The 21,106-nt window shown below is 41.8% G+C and overlaps 1 protein-coding gene and 1 pseudogene across 1 annotated transcript; one reads left to right on the plus strand and one right to left on the minus strand.

The window, feature by feature from the left end:
* Positions 1 to 4,450: 4,450 nt before the first annotated feature.
* LOC118729429 lies at positions 4,451 to 6,925 on the minus strand (annotated as a pseudogene).
* Positions 6,926 to 15,513: 8,588 nt separating this feature from the next.
* On the plus strand, positions 15,514 to 20,671 carry LOC118729328 (dol-P-Glc:Glc(2)Man(9)GlcNAc(2)-PP-Dol alpha-1,2-glucosyltransferase). The gene is made up of 3 exons (XM_036456781.2): positions 15,514 to 15,833; positions 17,428 to 17,625; positions 19,486 to 20,671. Exons 1-3 carry the CDS (start codon positions 15,651 to 15,653, stop codon positions 20,539 to 20,541), a joined length of 1,437 nt encoding a protein of 478 aa, XP_036312674.1. The 5' UTR covers positions 15,514 to 15,650; the 3' UTR covers positions 20,542 to 20,671.
* The last annotated feature ends 435 nt before the right edge of the window (positions 20,672 to 21,106 follow it).

Genomic DNA, 21,106 nt, shown 5'->3' on the forward strand with positions numbered 1-21,106 from the left:
TTTATCTATTCACCTTTAAATGGACACTCAAGTTATTTTTTCTATATTTTTATGTTAAAAAATAAGTTGCAATAAATATAGGGTACAGATATATTCAACATACTGATTTTATTTCCTTTGGACATATATACTCAGAAGTGTTATTGCTGAACCATATGATAGTTCTATTATTATTATTTTTGTGTGTGTGTGTGGAACCTCTGTACTATTTTCCATAGCAGCTGCACAATTTTACATTTCCACCAACAGTTCTAAGGGTTCCCAATTCTTCACATCCTCACCAACACTTGTTATCTTTTCTCTTTTTTATAATAACCATTCTAATAGGTGTGAGGTAGGTATCCCGCTGTGATTTTGATTTGCTTTTCCTTGATGATTAGTGAGGTTAACACCTTTTCATGTACCTGTTGGCCATTTGGATATCTTCTTTTGAGAAATATCTATTCAGGTCCTTAGCCAATTTTAAAAATAATGTTATTTTTTTTGGGGGGGGGGAAGGAGAGGGGGGAGCTATGATGTTATTTGAGTTCCTTGGATATAAACCCATTATTATATAAACTAGAGGTCCAGTGCACAAAATTCATACACTCAGGGGAGGCAGGGGGCTCTCAGCCAGGCCTGCACCCTCTCACAGTCTGAGATCCTTCAGGGGATGTCCGACTGATGGGAAGCCGGCCTAAGTCCTCAGCTGGACATCCTTAGCGCTGCCAGGGAGGTGGGAGAGGCTCCTGCCACCGCTGCTGTGCTCGCCAGCCATGAACCATGAGGCTTCTGACTGAGGGGCTCTCCTGCGGGAGCGCACTGATCACCAGGGGGCAGCTCCTGTGTTGAGCAGGATTGGGCCGAAACTGTCTCTCTGACATCCCCCAAGGGGTCCTGGATTGCGAAGGTGCAGGCCAGGTCAAGGGACCCCAATGGTGCACGATTGGGGCCAGAGAGATGCAAGAGGTTGGCCAGGTGGGGAGGGACTGCATGAAGGCTCTAGAGTGTGTCTGGCCCATCTTAGTTACCATTGGCCGGATCCCAGCAGCAAGCTAACCTACTGGTTGGAGCATCTCCCCCTGGGTGATTATTGCACTTCATAGAGAGCAGTTGAGTGGCCTTAGCATATCATAGCATATTATGCTTTGATTGGTTAAACGGATGACCAGATGACCAGACACTTAGCATAATAGGCTTTTATTATATAAGATAATTTGCAAACATTTTCTCCTATTCCATAGGTGGACTTTTCATTTTGTTGATTATTTCCTCTGCCTTGCAGAAGCTTCTTAGTTTGATGCAATCCCACTTGTCTGTTTTTGCTTTTGTTGCCTGCATTTTTTGGGGTCATATTCAAAAAATCATTGGCCAGATGAATGTCAAAAAGCTTTTCCTTATGTCTTCTTCTTCACAAAACTGTACTTTTGCAGTTTTTGGTATTACAATTAAGTCTTTAATACATTTTAAGTGTATTTTTATGTTTGGTGTTAGATAAAGAAAAAAATTCATTCTTCTACATATGGATCTCCAGTTTTCCTAGCACCATTTATTAAAGTGACTACCCTTTCTCCATTATATGCTCTTGGTAGCTTTATCAAAATCATTTGGATTTATTTCTGGGTTCTCAATTCTGTTCCATTGGTCTACATATCTGTGTCTATGCCCATCATACTTTATGCTACTGTAGGCAGCATATTTTTTATATCCCCATGTTGTTTGTGTTGTAAAGTCATGCTTTCTAAACTGTTATTCCTAAAATATGGTGTCTATCTATAGATAAGTAGATTTTAAGAAGCTGTGGTACATTTATGCCATGGATTACTGTGCATCTGTGAAAAAGAAGAATCCCTTATCCTTTGAGACAGCATGGAGGGACCTAGAAAGTATTGTGCTAAGCAAAATAAATCTCAGAGAAAGACAAATATCACATGATCTCACTCACGTGGAATCTAATGAACAAAATAAACTGACAAACAAACAGGTGGAGAGACATGGAAGCATGGAACAGACTGACAAATCTCAGAGGGAAGAAGGGGGGAGGGGAATTAACCAAAGAACAGGTATGCATATATGCATAACCCATAGACATGGACAATAGTGTTGGGAAGGGCTGGGGTGGGGTGGGAACCAGCTAGATGGGGGGTAATTGGGGGGCATATGTAATGCTCTAAACCACATGTGTCAAACACAAGGCCCGCGGGCCAAATCGGTCCCGCCAGGCCTTGCAATGTGGCCCGCACCACGCTGTCATCACTGCACTCCGCTGCGTTTCCATCACAATGACAGCTTATGACTGTTCAGTAAACCATTCGGCCCGAGATTTAGGCTGGATTTTAGATTTTGGCCCCTTCTCTGATTGAGTTCGACACCCCTACCTAAACAATAAAGATAAATTGAAAAGAATAACATTTTTAAAAAGACTATGTTGACAATATTCTAAATATTTCGTCTGTTAGCTTATTGCATAAGCTTCACATGCTGGTACTGAAAAAATCCTCCTGTAACACAAACAACTCTGATAGATTATTGATGTCCTTGCAGGAAAAAATGAAATGAGCCTATCAATGATGACACATATGCATGCATTCTACTTTATGGGAGATAAGGCATTTCGTTACTTCATTCTTTGATTTATAAAAATTACAGATTTTATTGGAAGTCCCATGAATGTGCCTGGTGAAATATAATGGAATAGTTATATTTCATTAAATCTGTATTTCTCTGAATTTGAAGGAAACAGTCTAAAATCGTGTGCTATCAAAATGCAAATGTAACATCATACTGCCAGGTACCTACTCTCTCTAGCAAAAAACTAGCACAATAATTTAATTCATGCTGGAAAATTATTCTATTAGCACAGATTTACTGTCACAAACAGAATAAAGTGTTGACTTGGAGGTGATTTCAGTCCACATCTTTTAAAAGATTCAACTTTTCTTATTTAGGATGCAACCACTGCCAAAAAAGTATATAAGAAATAGCTATATTTCTCTTAACCACATCATTTTCAGTTTGATGTGAATTATCTTGAGAGATCAGTAAAGTGGGCCTAGTTGTGGACAATAAACATGGAATGCATAAGTACTTTTGAGAACCAATGACCCTTAAAGAGCTGGTATGCCTCTCACTTATCGTGGAACCTGAAATAATGTTGATGCCATTGCACAAAATGATATATTAAAATACTGACTGCCATGGGAATTGAAAGAGGTAAAGAGAAAGGAAAGAGAGAGAGAGAAAGAGAGAGAGAGAGAGAGAGAGAGAGAGAGAGAGAGAGAGAGAGAGAACAAAAGAATAAATGTATATTTATATTTATTTACCTACTCTATAGTTTTCTTCTGAAAATAGAATTTGAGTAAATTTCTTTAAACCCTTCAGACATCCTTACTTTACCATATGCCACTATCTCTAAATAGAATGTTCTCTCACTTTTCTTATTCTTTTTCCTTCTTGATATCTAACTAAATTATATTCTTTATTGTACTCCTGAGCATCTTTGGAAAGTTTCCTCTAACACTAAAACTAAGTGAATCTGGTTTCTGAGTGTTTTTTAGGTGTATCTATTTTCTCTAAAATATGTGAGACAAATGTTTTTGTCTTCTGAGCTAATACATCAATCAACTATTTTATTGAATGATTATGTATCAAAGACATAACAATTTGCATGAAGCTTTTAAATATATATATATTTTTATAGTACTAGCATGAATAATTAAAGCTTGGACTCTATTTTATATTTTCCTTAATTTATTGTTTTGGAGAGCAAATATTGTAATGTTTTAAAATTTTGTTAATTAGCAGATCAAAATAAAACTTAGAAAAACATTTTTAGGAAGACCAAAATGGAGTTACATGGTCTCTTTATAAGAATAGTTCAGTTTGGCCTATTGTACAAGTTATTTTAGGCTTGGGACAACTATAGCATCTAAGACAATCTTCTAAGATATGAATAAAATATGTCATGCTACATTTTATTAGTCTTCCAAAACTTCATCTATAGTTTGAAATAATTGACATATTATCTGCTTGCAATACTGAAAAAGAGAAAATGGTAGTAGTCCCAAGGAGACTGATTTTACATCAACTTTAACTTTTCTAGATGTAAATGACTCATCATTTTTAAAGTTGCTAAGAGAGAAAGTCAGTTATTTGAACTAAGCTATTAGTGCTCCCCTTTTCACTGTGTACTTTCCGATTTATCTTTACAGATTAATAACATTAATATCTCCCACAGCAGAGATTTAATTATACATTCCAAACAAGGCAATAAATTTGTGAGCACACTTAAAGCTATCATAAATAATTAAAGGTAAAATTTATTCTTCAAAATAAATGAATGAAGTAAATTTGTGTTGCTGTGACCTTGATTTAGTCAGCTGGAATTTCTTAATCACTCATTTTTTGATCAAAGAAATGTTATAATCTTTGATGGATTATCCTTGGGTTTTAGTTTATTTCCTTATTTTAATAAGGCAGGATACCTTTTTTCATGAAATGTTTTTTTTTTTTAAAGCATTGCAATAAACAGATATTTATTAAATATTTACTGGCAGAACGTCAAGCACAAGATTTATTACTCAGGCTGCTTCACCAAACTGTTTTCTAGACTGAATTAGTTACAGGTTCTTAGGCAAACAGCATTGCACAGATGCAGGCAAATGGCTTCTTGATGTTTCCTAGGGCTCAATCTTTTCCAATCACTGGAGTAGTCCTGGATGTCTTTATTTATTTATTTATTTATTTTGGCTAGTGTACTTTATTGATGGAACAGGATAAGGTAGGGCTCCCTAAGTCCCTCCCCTTCTTCTGGGGGCCTGGGATGGAAATTGTTGAGGATGTGAAATTCTCAGTGTGGTGGGTGATTCCTCAGCAGCTGAGGTCCTCTCTCTTCCTGCCTCGCCTTTTCTAAGGCTGGTGGCCCAGGAGGCTCTTATTCCTTGGAGGCTATGTGGACCATAAGGCTACAACCCTGTTACCATAGCACAATTCATTGTTGTCATACCAGAAAATGAGCTTGGCAAAGTGGTCATTGAGGGCAGTGCCAACCCTACATCGAAGGTGGAGGAGTGGGTGTCACTGTTAAAGTCACAGGAGATGAGCTGGTCTTCCAGGTGCTCAGAATGCCCTGTAGGTGGCCCTCCATGCCTGCTTCATCTCCAGACAGCAGATCAGATCCATCACTGACATCAGATCCATCTGTGGTGGTAACACAGATGGCCAGACCAGCGAATTTCTTTTTCATCTCAGAAATCACCTTGCCCACAACCTTGGCAACCAACACCAGTAGAAGCATGGATGATGCTCTAGGCAGCTCCACGGCTAACATGCCACAGCTTGCTAGAGGGTCCATTCACAATCTTCTAAGTGATAGTGGTGGTATAGACTGTGGTTATGAGCTCCCCCTCAATGCTGAAGTTATCACAGATTACCTTGACCAAGGGGGCCAAGCTATTGGTGGTCCAGGAGGCATTGATGACAATCTTTTTAAAAATATATATTTTATTGATTTTTTACAGAGAGGAAGAGAGAGAGATAGAAACGTCGATAAGAGAGAAACATCGACCAGCTGCTTCTTGCACACCCCCTACCGGGGATATACCCGCAACCAACGAACATGCCCCTGACCGAAATCGAACCTGGGACCTTTCAGTCCACAGACTGACGCTCTACCACTGAGCCAAACCAGTTTCGGCGATGATAATCTTTTTTAAAATACATTTTTATTGATTTCAGAAAGGAAGGGAGAGGAAGAGATAGAAACATCAATGATGAGAGAGAATCATTGATTGACTGCCTCCTGCACACCCCACACTGGCACATCGACCCCATGTGCCCTGACTGTAATTGAATCATGACCTCCTGGTATAGGTCTATGCTCCATCACAGAGTCATTCTGCCTGGGCCACTGCTTACAATTTTGAGGGAGTTGTCATACCTCATATGGTTAACACTAATCAGGAGCATGGGGGAGACCGAAAAAGGGGCAGAGATGATGATCATTTTGGCTCCACCCTTCAAGCGAGCCCTAACCTTCTCCAAGGTAGCAAAGGCACCAGTGGGCTTAACAACACATTTAGTACCAGCATCATGCCATTGGACGATGGTGGGACCTTGCTCCTAGAAGGTGGAGATGAGTTTTCCATTGATGACGGCTTCCAGTTCTCAACCTTGACTGTGCCACTGAACGTGCTATGATAGAATGATACTGGAACATTTCCTCACCCTGGGTTAGCATGCTTTTTAACAAGCAGTCCCCAGTTGGGGAAAGTATACCTACAGATAAATAAGCCAGGAAAAGTGGTCCAAAATCCCTATTTCTTACAAGTAACAGCTCTGCCTTTCTCTCTCAGTAAAAATATCCAGAGATTCAGTGACCTGGAGAAGCATCCTCGTTAATGTATCAATAGAAGTGTAGCTGGAAAATGAATGAATTGATGAATTGCTGTTGCCCTTAAATTATCTCTCACTAGATTCACTGTCCTAAGGTATCACTAGCTATGAGGTCTGGCTAGGGTGGAGGGAAGAATATATGTGTTTATGTGACTCCAGGTTATAAATAGTAGTTAATTTTAGTGGAAATAATACTGTTGATATTCACAAGATGCATGGGCTTTTGAATGCTTCTCTGGTAAACTCATTTTGTTAATATAACTGTGCTAAGTTTTTTTGAGATCTAAGCCAATAGTGAAGTGGAAACTATGAGGTTTATTAATGTCTGCTAATACCAGGGATTGGCAAACTGTAATCTGTGGGGCAAATCCTGTCTGCCACTCTTTGTGTAATAAACTTTTGTTGGAGTGCAGCCATGTTTCTTTGTTTATGTATTGTCTATAAAGGCTTTCACACAACAACAGAGCTCAGTAGTTGCAACAAAGACCATATGGCCCACAATGCTGAAAACATTTACTCGTTGGATCTTTCCAGAAAATGTCTGTCAACTTTGGCCTTAAAATACATGTAAAATAAAAGAAAATTAACAGTGAAATCTTATATAATAAAGAGATAATATACTAATTAAACCAAACAGCCAAACGACCTTCTGGACATCCTTCCAGATAACCTTCTGGATGAAGCCAGGGCTTTGAGGGTTGGCTGAAGCTGTGAGGGCTGAGCCCCTTGCAAGAATTTCATGCACTGGGCCTCTAGTTATGAAGAACAAATGTAAAAACTAATATCACTCCTCAGAAGTTCTCATACTCCCAGAGCTTCCTGCTTAGATCAGTGAAATTGAATGTAAGCCAATTCCAAAGCGGAATATGCTATTTCTGTATCTATGTCTTTATTTTGTTTGTTTATGTTCAGCTGTTAGAGGGAAGAGGAGGTTGGGGGGCTTGGAGAAAATGTGAAGGGATTAAGAAAATAAAACAACTCACAGATACAGACAATAGTATGTTGATTACAAGAGGAAAACAGGAATGAGGGGAGGTAGAAGGAAAAGGTGATGGAAGGAGACTTGACTTGGGATGATGAACACACAATACAATATACAGTGGATGTATTATAGACTTGTACACGTGAAACCTATATAATCTTATTAACTAATGTCATTCCAATAAATTCAATAAATAATAAATTAAAATAAAAAATTTAAGAAACAAAGTGTGCATTTGCAATGGGTGCTAATGTATTAATGGTAACAGCATTCTACACTAATGAAAGCATGTGATATTTTAGTAAAGCTCTTATATTTTATATTAGACTGATAAATAATGAAAGGTGGGGCAAAAGTAGATTTACAGCTGTTCATAAGGAAAATAACTCAATAATTGGTAAATAATTTTGCATACTCACAACTGTCTACCTACTTTTGCCCCATTCTGTATATTTATGAAAAGGTTAAACTAAATAAAAATATTTGATCAATTATTTAGCATATTAATTATCCTTGAGTCAACCATTTGAGTTTGACTAATTAGCACATGAAAAGACAATATGGGGAACTTGTACTATGCTCATGAAGCATTATGCACAGAACTGTAGTGTTAAAAAGAGTGAATTTTATTGTGCATAGATTATATCTCAATCAAAGTAATTAATTTTTAAAAGATTCTATATCTCTATTTTAAGTTGCATTAATTAACTTAAGTTTTATGAAACATTTTTTATTGCAAATATTATTGCTTTTTAAGTTATGTGTATAGTTAACAGGATAACAGGATCCACTACAGTAGGGGTCTAGAAATAATGATTTTTTTTTTTCTACTAGAAAGAAAGAAAGAAAAAAAGAAAGAAAGGAAGGAAGGAAGGAAGGAAGGAAGGAAGGAAGGAAGGAAGGAAGGAAGGAAGGAAGGAAGAAAGAAAGAAAGAAAGAAAGAAAGAAAGAAAGAAAGAAAGAAAGAAAGAAAGAGAGAAAGAAAGAAAACCTGCCTCGTGAGCTGATTTCAAGGTTTGCCAATTGTACTATAAGAATGTCACCAAATCACTTGGAAAGGAGACATGCCTGAAAGTCCTGGCCAGGATTCCCAACAAACAGCAGAGGAGAGGAACTCCTCCTACCTGAAACAGACTTTATGGCTGCTTTGGCCTTATTAGAGCTAATAAATGTCCATTTTCTGAGGAATTAGCTCAGGCTTTACTTATTCCGCAAAGAGCCATGTGATAATGAGTTTGCAAAGGTGGAGAACTGGAAGCCTCGCCTGCGCGTCCCTGTAATTGCAGAGTACTCATGTTCTTGAGAGAAGATAATTCTGCCACTTACCAAAAAGCCAAATTAGTGTAGGCCAGCTGGAGGGGTAATCTTTAGTCACAGAGCAAAGATTTTACTCAAAAACAACAAAAATATGAGCAAATTTGAAATGGAATATTGAGCATTATATTAAATGATATTAGAAATGGAAGCAGTATGCTTAGATATTTATTATATTTCATTTCTTAAATTACCAGGTTAAAAATAAAGTCACCTTATACATCTCTGGCTATAGTACAAAGCTTTTGTTCTTATTTGGGGGGTTAAATTTGCCTATATCACAAGGTAATACAGTTTCTCAAACTACATATGGTAAAGAACATTATTCTTCCTACATCCTCCAAGTAGAGGTCTATCAGGCTTCTTAAAATTTTTTAAATTTTAATTTTTTTATTTAAGGCTGATGCACTGGAAAAGAGGAAATACAACTTACCAATGTCAAAAACAAAAAGGGTAACTGAAATAATATTTTTGGTACAGATTTCAATTCTCTCCCCAAATAATTACACATATTTAATTCAATATGAATAAAAATATCAATTTTTTGGGGGGTGGAAGTTACTCTCAAAGATACTCTCAAAGAGGAATTACATAATAAAGAGACATGCCTTACCAGACATGCTCTACAATAAAACAATGTGATGTTGTAACAATGACAAACACAGCAATGGGGTAGAATAGAAGGTTTAGAAATGGACACATGCAAATATTGACCCAAGATTTCTTCCTCTGATATGAGCAGCACTGCAGAGCAGTTGCAATAAAATTTTCTTTTAAAAATGTTGCTTATCCCTATCTGGTTTGGCTCAGTGGATAGAACATTGGCCCATGGATTGAAAGGTCCTGGATTCTATTCTGGTCAAAGGCATGCACCCCTGTTGCAGGTTGGATCCCTGGCCTTAGTCAGGGCACATATGGGAAAAAGCCAGTCGATGTGTCTCTCACATATCAATGTTTCTCTCTCTCTGTCTCTCCCCCTCCCTCCCTCTCTCCCTAAAATTCAATGGAAAAATATCCTGAGAATTAACAATAACAACAAATATTGCTTATATTTATGGAAAACAATTGACTAGGTTTATATCTCACAGGATGCACTACCATCCATTATTGGTGAATTGCAGATAAAATTTGAGGGGAAACAAATAAGATTCTATAAAATACTATAGAAGAGTATCACCTCAGAGTATGAGGGATTTCATAAATAAAAATTACTATAAAGAAAAAGACTGATAAATCAGAATACATAAATTTAGTAGTGGTCACATGTTTTTTTTAAAGTCATGGAGAGTGAAAATGACATTTTCAAAGCAACAAAGGGCTCCTATCAGGAATATAATAAGAATTTCTATAAATCAAAAAGTAAAAGACAACTTTATGGAAAAATGGAATTCCACTTAAGAGCTTCAGAAATGAGAATATTCAAATAATCAAAAAACACATGAAAACATGCTCACCTCCATTAGTCATCAGGGGTTTACAAACTAAAGCTACAATGAGATACCATTACATATGTGGCAGAATGGGTAAAATAAAAAACTGACAATACCAAGTGTTGACAAAATCATGAAATAAGTAATATATTCATTCATTGCTTGAAGAAGTGTTAGTTGGTACAACCACTTCAGAAAACCTCTTTTCAATTTCAGCTAGAAAATGCATAAATTTATGAAAAAGCAATTACTGTCCTACATATATATTGTGTAGAAATCCATGCTTATGTTACATAACCAAGATACACACACACACACACACACACACACACACACACACACATTTATACATGTATGTACATCTAGGCTCACCATGGACGTCAATTTCTAGGAGAGGTTTGCTTTTACTTTGGGTTTAAGGATGGATGGGCCGTCCGTGCTAAATGTTTTTTCTCAGTGTATCTGTCCCACTCCCAGCAGTCCCCATTAGCCTACACCGCTGAGGGTCCCTCCCTCTGCTCTTGCCACATCACAGCAGTAGACGGCTTGCCGCTCAGTTCCAACTCACAGTGAGCAGTGAGAAGGGAGGTTCAGTGCCCCTGGTCCTTCTTCTGGGTTACGGAGGCCCCGTTGTCTGGGCCTTGGAGGTGGGCTTTCACATGGTCCCTGTTCCTGCCGGCTGAGGTAGTCACCCTCTGCCTTGTAGTTTGTGGCAGGTTTAGCGTGAGGGGGTGGGTTTCTTTCTCTCCCTTAGTGGCAGCAGGTCTCTGCTTTGAGTTGGTGCAGGACACCGGGCCCCAAAGCTTTCTTGTCGCTCCATCAGGGGCAGGAGGTTCTGACTTTTGTCCTCGCCTTGCCCCCTAGCATCCATGGACCTTGGCCTGGGTCCTGCGGAGAAAGCACCTCACCTTTGCCAGGTGACTGAGGCTTTCCCATTGACTGGGGGAAAGTGTGCAGCGTTTTGTTTGTTTGTCCCCCAGTGGCAGCCAATCACCCTCTGCTCCCCTGTCTCGCTCAGGCTCTCTCCAGTCTCCCACTTGCCCCAACACTTCTTGCGTGATGACATGGTTATTAGCAGGCATCTTCAATATAAAAAAAAAAAAAAAAGTAATGAATTATTATAAGTATTGAAAGAAATGAACTTTTAAAACCACAAACACAGCCATCCTGAGTGGAGGCTTGTTAAGCAATATTTGAGTGCTGATTAGTAAGCGGGCTAAAACTTTTCTGAAATCAGTTTTAGGAAAGGAAGCACATTGGTCCCGGCTCTGCTGAAGTTGTCAGCACCCTCTAGTGGAAATATGTTTTTGAAAAATCACTTCCTTAACCCAGATCAACCTTAGATACAGTATCAGTCATCTAAACGTGGCCGTTAACAGAAAATAAAATTTTGAGACAGTAATAAACAATGTAGTGTTCATATTAATATATTAAGTAATAGCAAGTGACTTAATATTATGTTTGTAGTCTTATCCAGAAAAGCAATACAAAAAAAAAAAAAAAAACAATAAGAAGGGAAATTCAGACTATCTCTGCTCTCACTAAATTAATACCATAGAAATAATTAAAGAATAATATTCTCAACGCATGCCAAACTTTCCCCTGGTGCAGAGCACTGCATGGTCAGCACCAGGATGTCCTCATGGCTTTCCCTGGCTCTGCCTAAAAACCCAAACGGGGAATGAGCAAGCTGAAATCTTCTTCAGTATTTCACATTAACTTGGATGAGCATCTCTTTAGCAATAACAATTGTGTCATAAATCTCAGTCCAAACTCTGAAATTTTTAAATTAGTAAAATCATATTGCTACTTATTAAAAATGTAATTTTAGAGCTCAGACCGGTTTTCTCAGTGTTAGAGCGTTGGCCGGGGCTCCTGTGGGAGGCAACCAATCCACGTGTCTCTCTCCCATTGATGATTCTCTCTCTCTCCCTCCATAGCCCTCCCTCCTTGCACCCTCTCTAAAACAATCAAAGGGAAAAAATATCCTCAGGTGAAGATTAGCAAAATAACAACAGCAAAAACAAAACAAAAACAAAACCCTTATTATAAACTAGAGGCCAGGTGCATGAAATTCGTGCACTGAAGCGTGTGTGTGTGTGTGTGTGTGTGTGTGTGGGGGGGGGGGGGGCCGGCTGGCCTGTGCCCTTTTGCAATCTGGGACCCCCGGAGGATTGGGCCTAAGCCGGCAGTTAGATATCCTTACCACCTGCCTGCAGCAGAGACTGGAGAGACCACTGTCACTGCTGCTGCACTTGCCAGCTGTGAGCCCAGCTTCTGGCTGCTTCTTAATGCTGCCATGGAGGGGCTTCTGGCTGAGTGGCACTCTCCCTGTGGGAGCACCAGGCTTGCTGCTCCTTAGTGCTGCTGCAGAGGTAGGAGAGGCTCCCACTGCCTCCACCACTGTGCTCACCAGCAGGGAGCCTGGCTTCCTGCTCAGTGGTGCTCCCCCTGTGGAAGTGCACTGATCACCAGGGGGCAGCTCCTGCACTGAGTGTCTGCCCCCTGGTGGTCATCACCCATCATAGCGACCAGTCATTCCACCATTGGGTCGATTTTCATATTAGGGTTTTATTATATAGGATTGTCACTATCTTCCTTTCTAAATTTTTACTTTGGTTGATTTAAGGTTCTTACAATTTTATCAGTATAATAGCCCAACTCATTTAATAATCAATTTTCTGATTCTCTTAAATTTTATATAGTGTAAGGGCAAAGGTCTTAGTGAAGGTTCTTTTCCCCAGAATTTTTCTCATTTAGCTGTCAATAACTTTAGCACTATTGCTCCAGATACTCATTTTTTCCCCGAAAAGCACAGTTCCTTTCACATGGATATTATTTAAAAGAAAAACTAGATTTGTCTGAATATGAATACATATGCTAGAAAAGCACTAATCTTGTAAATATTTAAATTACACCTCTCCACCTGCTGAGGATGAAGGAATTTCTGTGTTGCTTGGTGATGAGCTTTGTGGTTTCAGTCGTGTAAAGCCTGGAATTAAAGAAGCCAGAAAAGATGAAAAAATTCAAAGAAAAGATTGTAAAGAGGGGACAAAGCAGCATGCGTGGCCAGGAAAGCAAGGGCAATGTATGTGCCCTGGTGGGGGATCGAACCCACACCCGAGGTATGTGCCCTGACCAGAAGCTGAATCCACAACCTTTCGGTGTACAGGACATCGCTCCAACCAACTGAGCATCTGGCCAGGGCTAGTGGGCTCATTTTATTACTCTTGGCCTCACATTCTAATTTTTACCCACAGCACTGCCACTAATTTCCTATGTGATTTCAGGAAAAACACTTTAGCTTCAGCTTCCTCTGAGAAACGAAGTCAAGTAGATTATTAATGAAGTTCTCAGACAGTCTTAAAGCCCCATCATATTTCCTCGAAACTTCCTAATGACCTCACATGGTGGTGCTATGTAGAGGACAGATGTTTAAGATAGGCTCTTGGTGGCAATTACTGAAGAAACGTCTGGCCTCGATCCACTACCTTTAAACAATGCACAGTATTTCTCAGGAAGGCCAGTAACCTCCGGGGCATTGACTGACGGGGGTGAGAGAGAGGGGATGTCCAGGACACGCTATTTGATTGGCATGTCTAATATTTTTGAAGCTGAAGGGATTTGAGAAGTGGCATGTGCAGGAAGGATTTCCTGGCCCTCCCCTGACGTAGGCCACAAAATCTTCACACGGAGGTGCCCTATCTTCACCCAGAGGAAAGATGCATCCTTATCTCCAGAGTCAAGGAGGGATGGAGGAGTATGAATAAACAGGCCTTGCTAAGTTTCCTCCAGTTTACAACACTTTTCTCGCACCATTTGTCCTACTGTATTCTTCCACAACTTTCCAATGTTCATCAAACCTAGCACAGAAATGCTCAGGTTTACCCATTTCTTTGGTACTTTATTTCTTATGAAATCTTGTGTGTCTCATAAAACCAATGTTAAGTAAATTCGTGTACCTTTCTGTTGTTGACCTGTCTTTGTCCTAGAGATCCCAGTTGAAAATTTAGACCGGAAGAGGAAAAAGATATCCCTTCTCCCTCCAATTCATATGTCACAACTGAACAAGTCATGGGACCTGGGGCCAATTACTCATAAATCGTATCAACCTTTTGAAAACTGGATCATCCTGACGTAATCTCATACAGTACAGTACAGCATGTCCTCAATAATAAAATGGGGGCTAATAGGGAAAACACAGCTAAGCATCACATCAAAGTAGGATCCTGACGTGATTTTATTCCACTATTTTCAATCAATTCCCATCCCACCCCCAATTCACCTCTTAACCCTCTGATTAACGAGGAAATAGCAGATACGGAATAGAGGGGCAGTAGGTTTAATTTGACAAATTGGGAGAGTCTGAATTAGCTTTGACCCAGGGAAAGAGCTGATGTTTGCAACTCTAAACAAATCCTGACTCCTTTGTGAAGTATCCTTGACAAACACAATCTGATCATTTTTTTTTCTACAAAACCTTGCTAACTATGCTCAAGGCAAAATTCCAAGATCTATTTATCTTCAGCGTTCTTCAAATACATTCTGTCCCCTCCTGCTCCCAAGCTCCAATACAAGAAATATGTGAAGTCTGCGTAGCCTGTAAAAAGTCTATAAATTAAGGTGCATAATATGTGAAAGCCATTGTGGGGACTACAAAGGCAAGCCATACATAGTGCTACCCAATGGGATGCTTACATTCATTACATAGCAGGGAAAATGGAATGCTTCAATAGAGATTAACAAGAACAGTCACTCTCACACACACAAAGCCTTCCTTATCGAAAACACCCTAAATTCTAAAATGATTGCTTTCCCCAAATCCCATAGAGCACTGTAACCTGGCTGTCAGAGTGTATTGTGAATGCAGATTTAACTAATCCCCTTGGAGAGTATGGACCTTTTCAAAGACTTCTCTTTTAATTGAAACAATCCTCTAATTAGTGAAGTTCGTTCAGCAGTGAATGGTCACTCCGGACCCCCAGATTAGCAGCTTCCACAACCTGCGCTCCCCTCCCATTCTCCAGAGTTGATGAAATCAAGTGCCTTGGAATTGCAAGTTTTAATGATTCAGATTAAGAGAATACAGAAATCACTGGGAAGAGGGGTGAGGGGGGAAATGAGCCAATTTTTAGCGCTTGGCATTGCAAACGTGGGGCGTTGACGCCCCCTCCTGGTGAGAAACGGGAACGAGCAGGAAAAACAAGCCGGCTGACTTGTAGGATCAGCAGCTTCTAGCCTTTCAACGCCTGCAGCCCCGGACCCGCCCCTCCTGGCGGCTCCGACCACTCAGCGAGCCCCGCTCCACGTGATTGACAGGGCAACAGCCCGGGTCCGTCCCTTAAATTCGTCCCTCCGGAAACAAGGACCGGGTGTTTTCCGGAAGTTCAGCATCCGCTCTCTCCCAGCATGCTTTGCCTTCCGGCGGAGTTCAGTCCCCTCCGGCCAGTCCCGCCTTGCGCGCCCATTTCGATCCGGGGTTCCCAGCCCGACGCTCCAGGCGCGGGAAGGCCGGCCCGGCTCGCGCAGGACTGCGGCCTCGGGCGGCGGCCATGGGGGCGGGCGCGGCGCCGCTGGAGGGCTACTACTTCGCGGCGGCCCTGAGCTGCACCTTCCTGGTGTCCTGCCTCCTCTTCTCCGCCTTCAGCCGCGCGCTGCGGGAGCCCTACATGGACGAGGTCTTCCACCTGCCGCAGGCGCAGCGCTACTGCGAGGGCCGCTTCTCCCTGGCGCAGGTGGGTCCCCGAGCGGCCCCGGGCGGCCCCCGCCGGCCTCTCCCGCCCGGATCCGCGGCCCTCCCCGCCCTCCCGGCCCCCAGACCGGAGAGGAACTGGGCGATCTTTGTTCCTGTTCCTGGAACCTGTGCCGTGTGTGTTAAGGGATGCCTGCGCCGCGGGTCTGTCCCCCTGGGGAGCCGTGTAAGGACATGAGCGGATGCTGAGCCCTGCGGTCCCGCTTTCTCCGCTCGCTCATCCCGGGAGGAGGCGGGGCGGCGCCCGGGAGATGGCAGGAAAGTTCACTTTCCCCGCGTCCGTCCGGCCAGCCCCTCCGCGCTGTGGTTTGGGGACCGGCCGGGGGGTGAGGGGGGTGTTAGGGGAGTGCCTGGCTGAGGTTTGGGGAGGGGATTGGGGGGACCTCGCTGTGGTTTGGGGACGGGACTGGGGGGACATAGCTGTGGTTTGGGGATAGGATTGGGGGGGACCTCGCTGTGGTTTGGGGATAGGATTGGGGGGACCTCGCTGTGGTTTGGGGACGGGACTGGGGGGACCTCGCTGTGGTTTGGGGACGGGACTGGGGGGACCTGGCTGTGGTTTGGGGATGGGATTGGGGGGACCTCGCTGTGGTTTGGGGATGGGATTGGGGGGACCTCGCTGTGGTTTGGGGAGGGGACGGGGGACCTCGCTGTGGTTTGGGGAGGGGACAGGGACGGGGTGGGAAGCGGGTGTCTCCAGCCACCAAGAAGTTGCCAGGAACCTTTATTCCATCCCTGGTGTTTTGGATGGAGACTCTTGTTAACTGGATCAAGTGGCAACCAGTGAAGTGGCATCCTGTTTGCCTATATAATTGGCTTTGTGGCACTGCAGGCCCCGGAATAACTCCTTTGCTCAAGCACTTTTCCTGAGAACCTGGCTGAGATGTGGTGGGAACTGGACCCCTGTTAATAGCGGCGGGTTTCCTCACCTGATTCCGTTAAAGTCGCTGTACAGGGAGGACTCACTCACGGGGGGGCCTGTGATTCACCCGTGTCTGCTGAGACAATGTGGGGCAATGGTCAGAAATACAAAGTCTAGTTAGAGAAAGGCCCTATTTTAAATGCTGGGGTTTATTTCCTAGTTATGTGGCCTGGTACATTTCTGAGTTTCAGGTTACTTATCTGAAAACGACAAATCTGTGGCATGTTGCAGGACTCACTAGGGAGAGTTTAGCACATTACACGTTAGCGTTCATTATGGAGCCCATGGTTTAATCTCTCTAAACGCTTCTTTCCCTCCAAACTCACCAGAGTTCCAGCTGGTGTTTCCACACTTTTAAAAACGGGAGCATTTGTGATTTAATCACCAGGCTTTTGGAAGAGTAAGTACCAGTAGGTCTCTCTGAGGAGCAGATGCTGATTTTAAGTTGCTGCCTGCTGGTTGGTGATGGCTTAATAATCACAGAGCAGGGCAGGGGCAGGTTACAAGCAGCACATCTGATCTGCCGAGGGCTTATGGAGTTGTGTCACGGAAAAGCTTCTAAGCATGCCTGCTTGTTGGTGAGGATGCCTTCGAGCCTGGCGTGTTTGTGGTAGGCCTCCTGCTTTGGCCTCACTGGCGGCCTTTCGTTTTGCAGTGGGACCCCATGATTACCACGTTGCCTGGCCTCTACCTGCTGTCCGTCGGGGTCGTCAAACCTGCCCGTTGGATCTTCGGATGGTCGGAACACGTCGTCTGCTCCATTGGAATGCTCAGATTTGTCAATCTTCTCTTCAGTGTTGGCAACTTCTACTTACTCTACTTGCTTTTTCGCAAGGTACAACCCAGACACAAGGTATGCTTTCAAAATATTTTACTATAAGTTTATATGTACTCAGCTCCACAGTTAGGATGAATTGGTTTTATGAGGTTTGGTGGAAAATGTCTTTGACACTTAGTTTTTTGTGTTTATTTTGTAAAGATAAACTAAGACCCCACCTCCATTTTAGAATAAATTTTTATTTAAATATTTAATAACTTGTCCTACGTATATAATGAAAGGGTAATATACAAATTGACCCTAATGGTGAATGACCCATTGTTATGACATGCACTGACCAGAGGGGGCAGATACTCAACACAGGAGCTGCCCCCTGGTGGTCATTGCACCTACAAGGGGAGTTCTGCTCGGTCACAAGCTGGGCTGAGGGCTGCAAACACATCGGTGGTGGCAGGAGCCCCTCCTGCTGCCTCTGAGGCAGTGCTAAGGATGTCTGGCTGTGGCTTAGGCCTAAGCTGGCAGACAGACATCCCCCCAAGGATTCCCTGGCTGCCAAAGGGATGTCTGACTGCCAGCTTAAGCCTGATTCCCCCGCAGAACGGGCCTGAGCTGGCAGGTGGACATCACCGAGGGGTCCCAGACTGAGAGGGCATAGGCAGGGCTGAGGGGACCCCTTTCCCCCAATTCAGTGCATGAATTTTCATGCACTGGGCCATAGTTGATTTATAAAAACTAAATGTGTTTTTTTTGTTGTTGTTGTTTGTTTTTTTTCACAAATCAAACCATTTCAGTTAATATTTACTGAACTTACTCCATGTGCTTGTCATTGAAACTGCAGAGGTAAATGAGGTGATCATTTTCTTAAGAAAGCTGTATTTTCGTTAGGAGAAACAGACTTTATCTGAGGAATTTTTATGTGATTTAATGCAGGCCCTGGAGGTGAAATGGCTGGGTTTGAATTCGACCACTTACCAATTATGTTAATTAAACCAGGTTACCACTCCGTGACTCCAACTCTTCATCTGTTAAATGGGGATAATATACAATCTACCTTATAGGGCTGTTTTGAAGAATAAAGGAGATTAATAGTGGAAGATGCTTAGAATAGTGCCTGATGTAATGTTAAGGACTCAATAAACATTGATTACAACAGTTAATTTTAACTTACATTATTTCAATCGTTTAAGTTATTAGCAGGGGATAAGTGTAAGACACTTCAGATACAGAGAAGGAGCGGAGATTACAGCAGCCCTGGGAAGGGAGGGTGTGGTGGTGCTGGGTAAGGCTTCAGAGAGAAGATGGTACCAAAGCTGAACCTTGATGCACAGATAGGGCTTTAGGGTTGGGAATGAATCCTGGCAGGAGGAGCATAAGCACAGTAGAAGGCATGAGCAACAGATGCAGGGAGTTGGTGTTTGGAATTAGAGAATTACAATAGTGTGGACCTCTGAGGCTGGAGAAGTAGATAGGGTGAAGTCATGAAAGTCCTTAAAAGGCATGGGAAGGAATTTGAACGTCAATAGGTGATGGAGAGCCCTTCATTTTAATCAAGGCACTGGCGTGGTTTGGCTTCGTGATGTAGAGTAGATGAAGGCCATGCCCTGACCAGGTGGCCTAGTTGGTCAGTTGATTGGAGCATTGTCCCCTGCTCTGCAAGACTGCAGGTTCGATTCCCAGTCAGTGCCCATATGAGAGGAACCTATTGAGGTTTCTCTCTCATCAGTGTTTCTCTCTCTCCCTTTTCTCTCTCTGAAAATTAATATAAACATATTTAAATGTTTATTGTGCCAACCCAGAAATAATATTGAATGATTTTATTTAAATATGAGTCATGTAGTTTTGTATTTTTTAAGAAGTCTCTTCATTATCTCCACAGAAAAAGCATATTTGTTTTCTCATGAAGATAAGTTTAACTGTGATTTCTCTTTCTCCTAGGCCGGCTCCAGTGCCCAGAGAATCTTGTCAACATTAACCCTCGCAGTATTTCCTACGCTCTATTTCTTTAACTTCCTTTACTACACAGAAGCAGGATCCATGTTTTTCACTCTTTTTGCCTATTTGATGTGTCTTTATGGGAATCATAAAACGTCCGCCTTGCTCGGGTTTTGTGGCTTCATGTTTCGTCAGACGAATATTGTCTGGGCTGTCTTCTGCGCCGGGAACGTCATTGCACAGAAGTTAACGGAAGCTTGGAAGACGGAGATGCAAAAGAAGAAGGAAGAGAGGCTTCCCCCAATCAAAGGACCGTTTTCAGAATTCAGGAAAATTCTGCAGTTTCTCCTGGTTTATTCCATGTCCTTTAAGAACCTGAGTGCGCTTTTCATCTTGACGTGGCCGTACACCCTCCTCCTGTTTCTGTTTTGTGCTTTCGTGGTGGTTAACGGTGGGATCGTTGTTGGCGATCGGAGCAGCCATGAAGCTTGCCTGCATTTCCCCCAGCTCTTCTATTTTTTCTCTTTCACTCTCTTTTTTTCCTTTCCTCACTTGCTGTCTCCAGGCAAGGTGAAAGCTTTTCTCTGCCTAGTTTGGAAACGTAGAATTCAGTTTTTTGTGCTCACTCTAGTCTCTGTATTTTTAATTTGGAAATTCACTTACGTTCACAAATACTTATTAGCAGATAACAGGCACTACACATTCTATGTGTGGAGAAGAGTTATCCAAAGATATGAAATTGTGAAATATTTGCTAGTTCCCGTCTATATATTTGCTGGCTGGAGTATAACTGACTCACTGAAGTCAAAGTCCGTTTTCTGGAACTTAATGTTTTTCATATGTTTATTTGCTGTTATAGTACCTCAGAAACTGCTCGAATTTCGTTACTTTATTTTACCTTACGTTATTTATAGGCTTAACATACCTCTGCCCCCAATATCTAGACTTGTTTGTGAACTAGGTTGCTATGCAGTTGTTAATTTCATAACTTTTTACATCTTTCTGAACAAGACTTTTCAGTGGCCAGATAGTCAGGACACTCAGAGGTTTATGTGGTAAGATCACAGACACCTTGAACTCTAAATAGATTTCCACATTTCCACAGGAGCAACTGAACAGGTGAAAATTATGAACTTTCTTTTAGGCACAGTGGTGATCCTCCGATCACTTCAGATGTTTTATTTTTAAACATCGGCTATATGTGTTTTAAACATGTAACAAATCCAAGGGAATTAAGTGGTAAAAAACTTAGGAACATTTAAGACTTGCTCCATAAGCCTGAGCAATACTGGGATAATAAAATTGTTTACAATTATCTCATGATATCACTTTTGTACTGCTGGCCACTCAGAAAGCTTGGGTACTTTTTATAGATACAAGTTTTAAGAAAATTGGACATGCATTGTAATACTGGAACCCTATGTATTAGTTCTCAAAAAGCAATAGTAGACAGAATATTTGAAAACTGTTTGCAAATGATTAGGTAATATTCTTGATTGAAAAGTTGCTTAACATTTCAGTAAATATAATTTTAATCATAAAGCAAAATAGACTTACATCGATAGTGTTAGACATTCCAGGCTCATCTTTTTCTACCCATGATTTAAGTTACTGGTTTTGGTTA

The sequence above is a fragment of the Pipistrellus kuhlii genome, unplaced genomic scaffold, assembly GCF_014108245.1.
Source record: "Pipistrellus kuhlii isolate mPipKuh1 unplaced genomic scaffold, mPipKuh1.p scaffold_m20_p_3, whole genome shotgun sequence".
Lineage (NCBI taxonomy): Eukaryota > Metazoa > Chordata > Mammalia > Chiroptera > Vespertilionidae > Pipistrellus > Pipistrellus kuhlii.

Excerpts from the sequence above, each read along its gene's own strand:
- LOC118729328 (XM_036456781.2), top strand. The coding sequence starts at position 15,651 with ATGGGGGCGGGCGCGGCGCCGCTGGAGGGCTACTACTTCGCGGCGGCC. Across the intron at positions 15,834-17,427 it reads GCCGCTTCTCCCTGGCGCAG|TGGGACCCCATGATTACCAC; the intron begins GTGGGTCCCCGA and ends TTCGTTTTGCAG. Across the intron at positions 17,626-19,485 it reads AGGTACAACCCAGACACAAG|GCCGGCTCCAGTGCCCAGAG; the intron begins GTATGCTTTCAA and ends TCTTTCTCCTAG.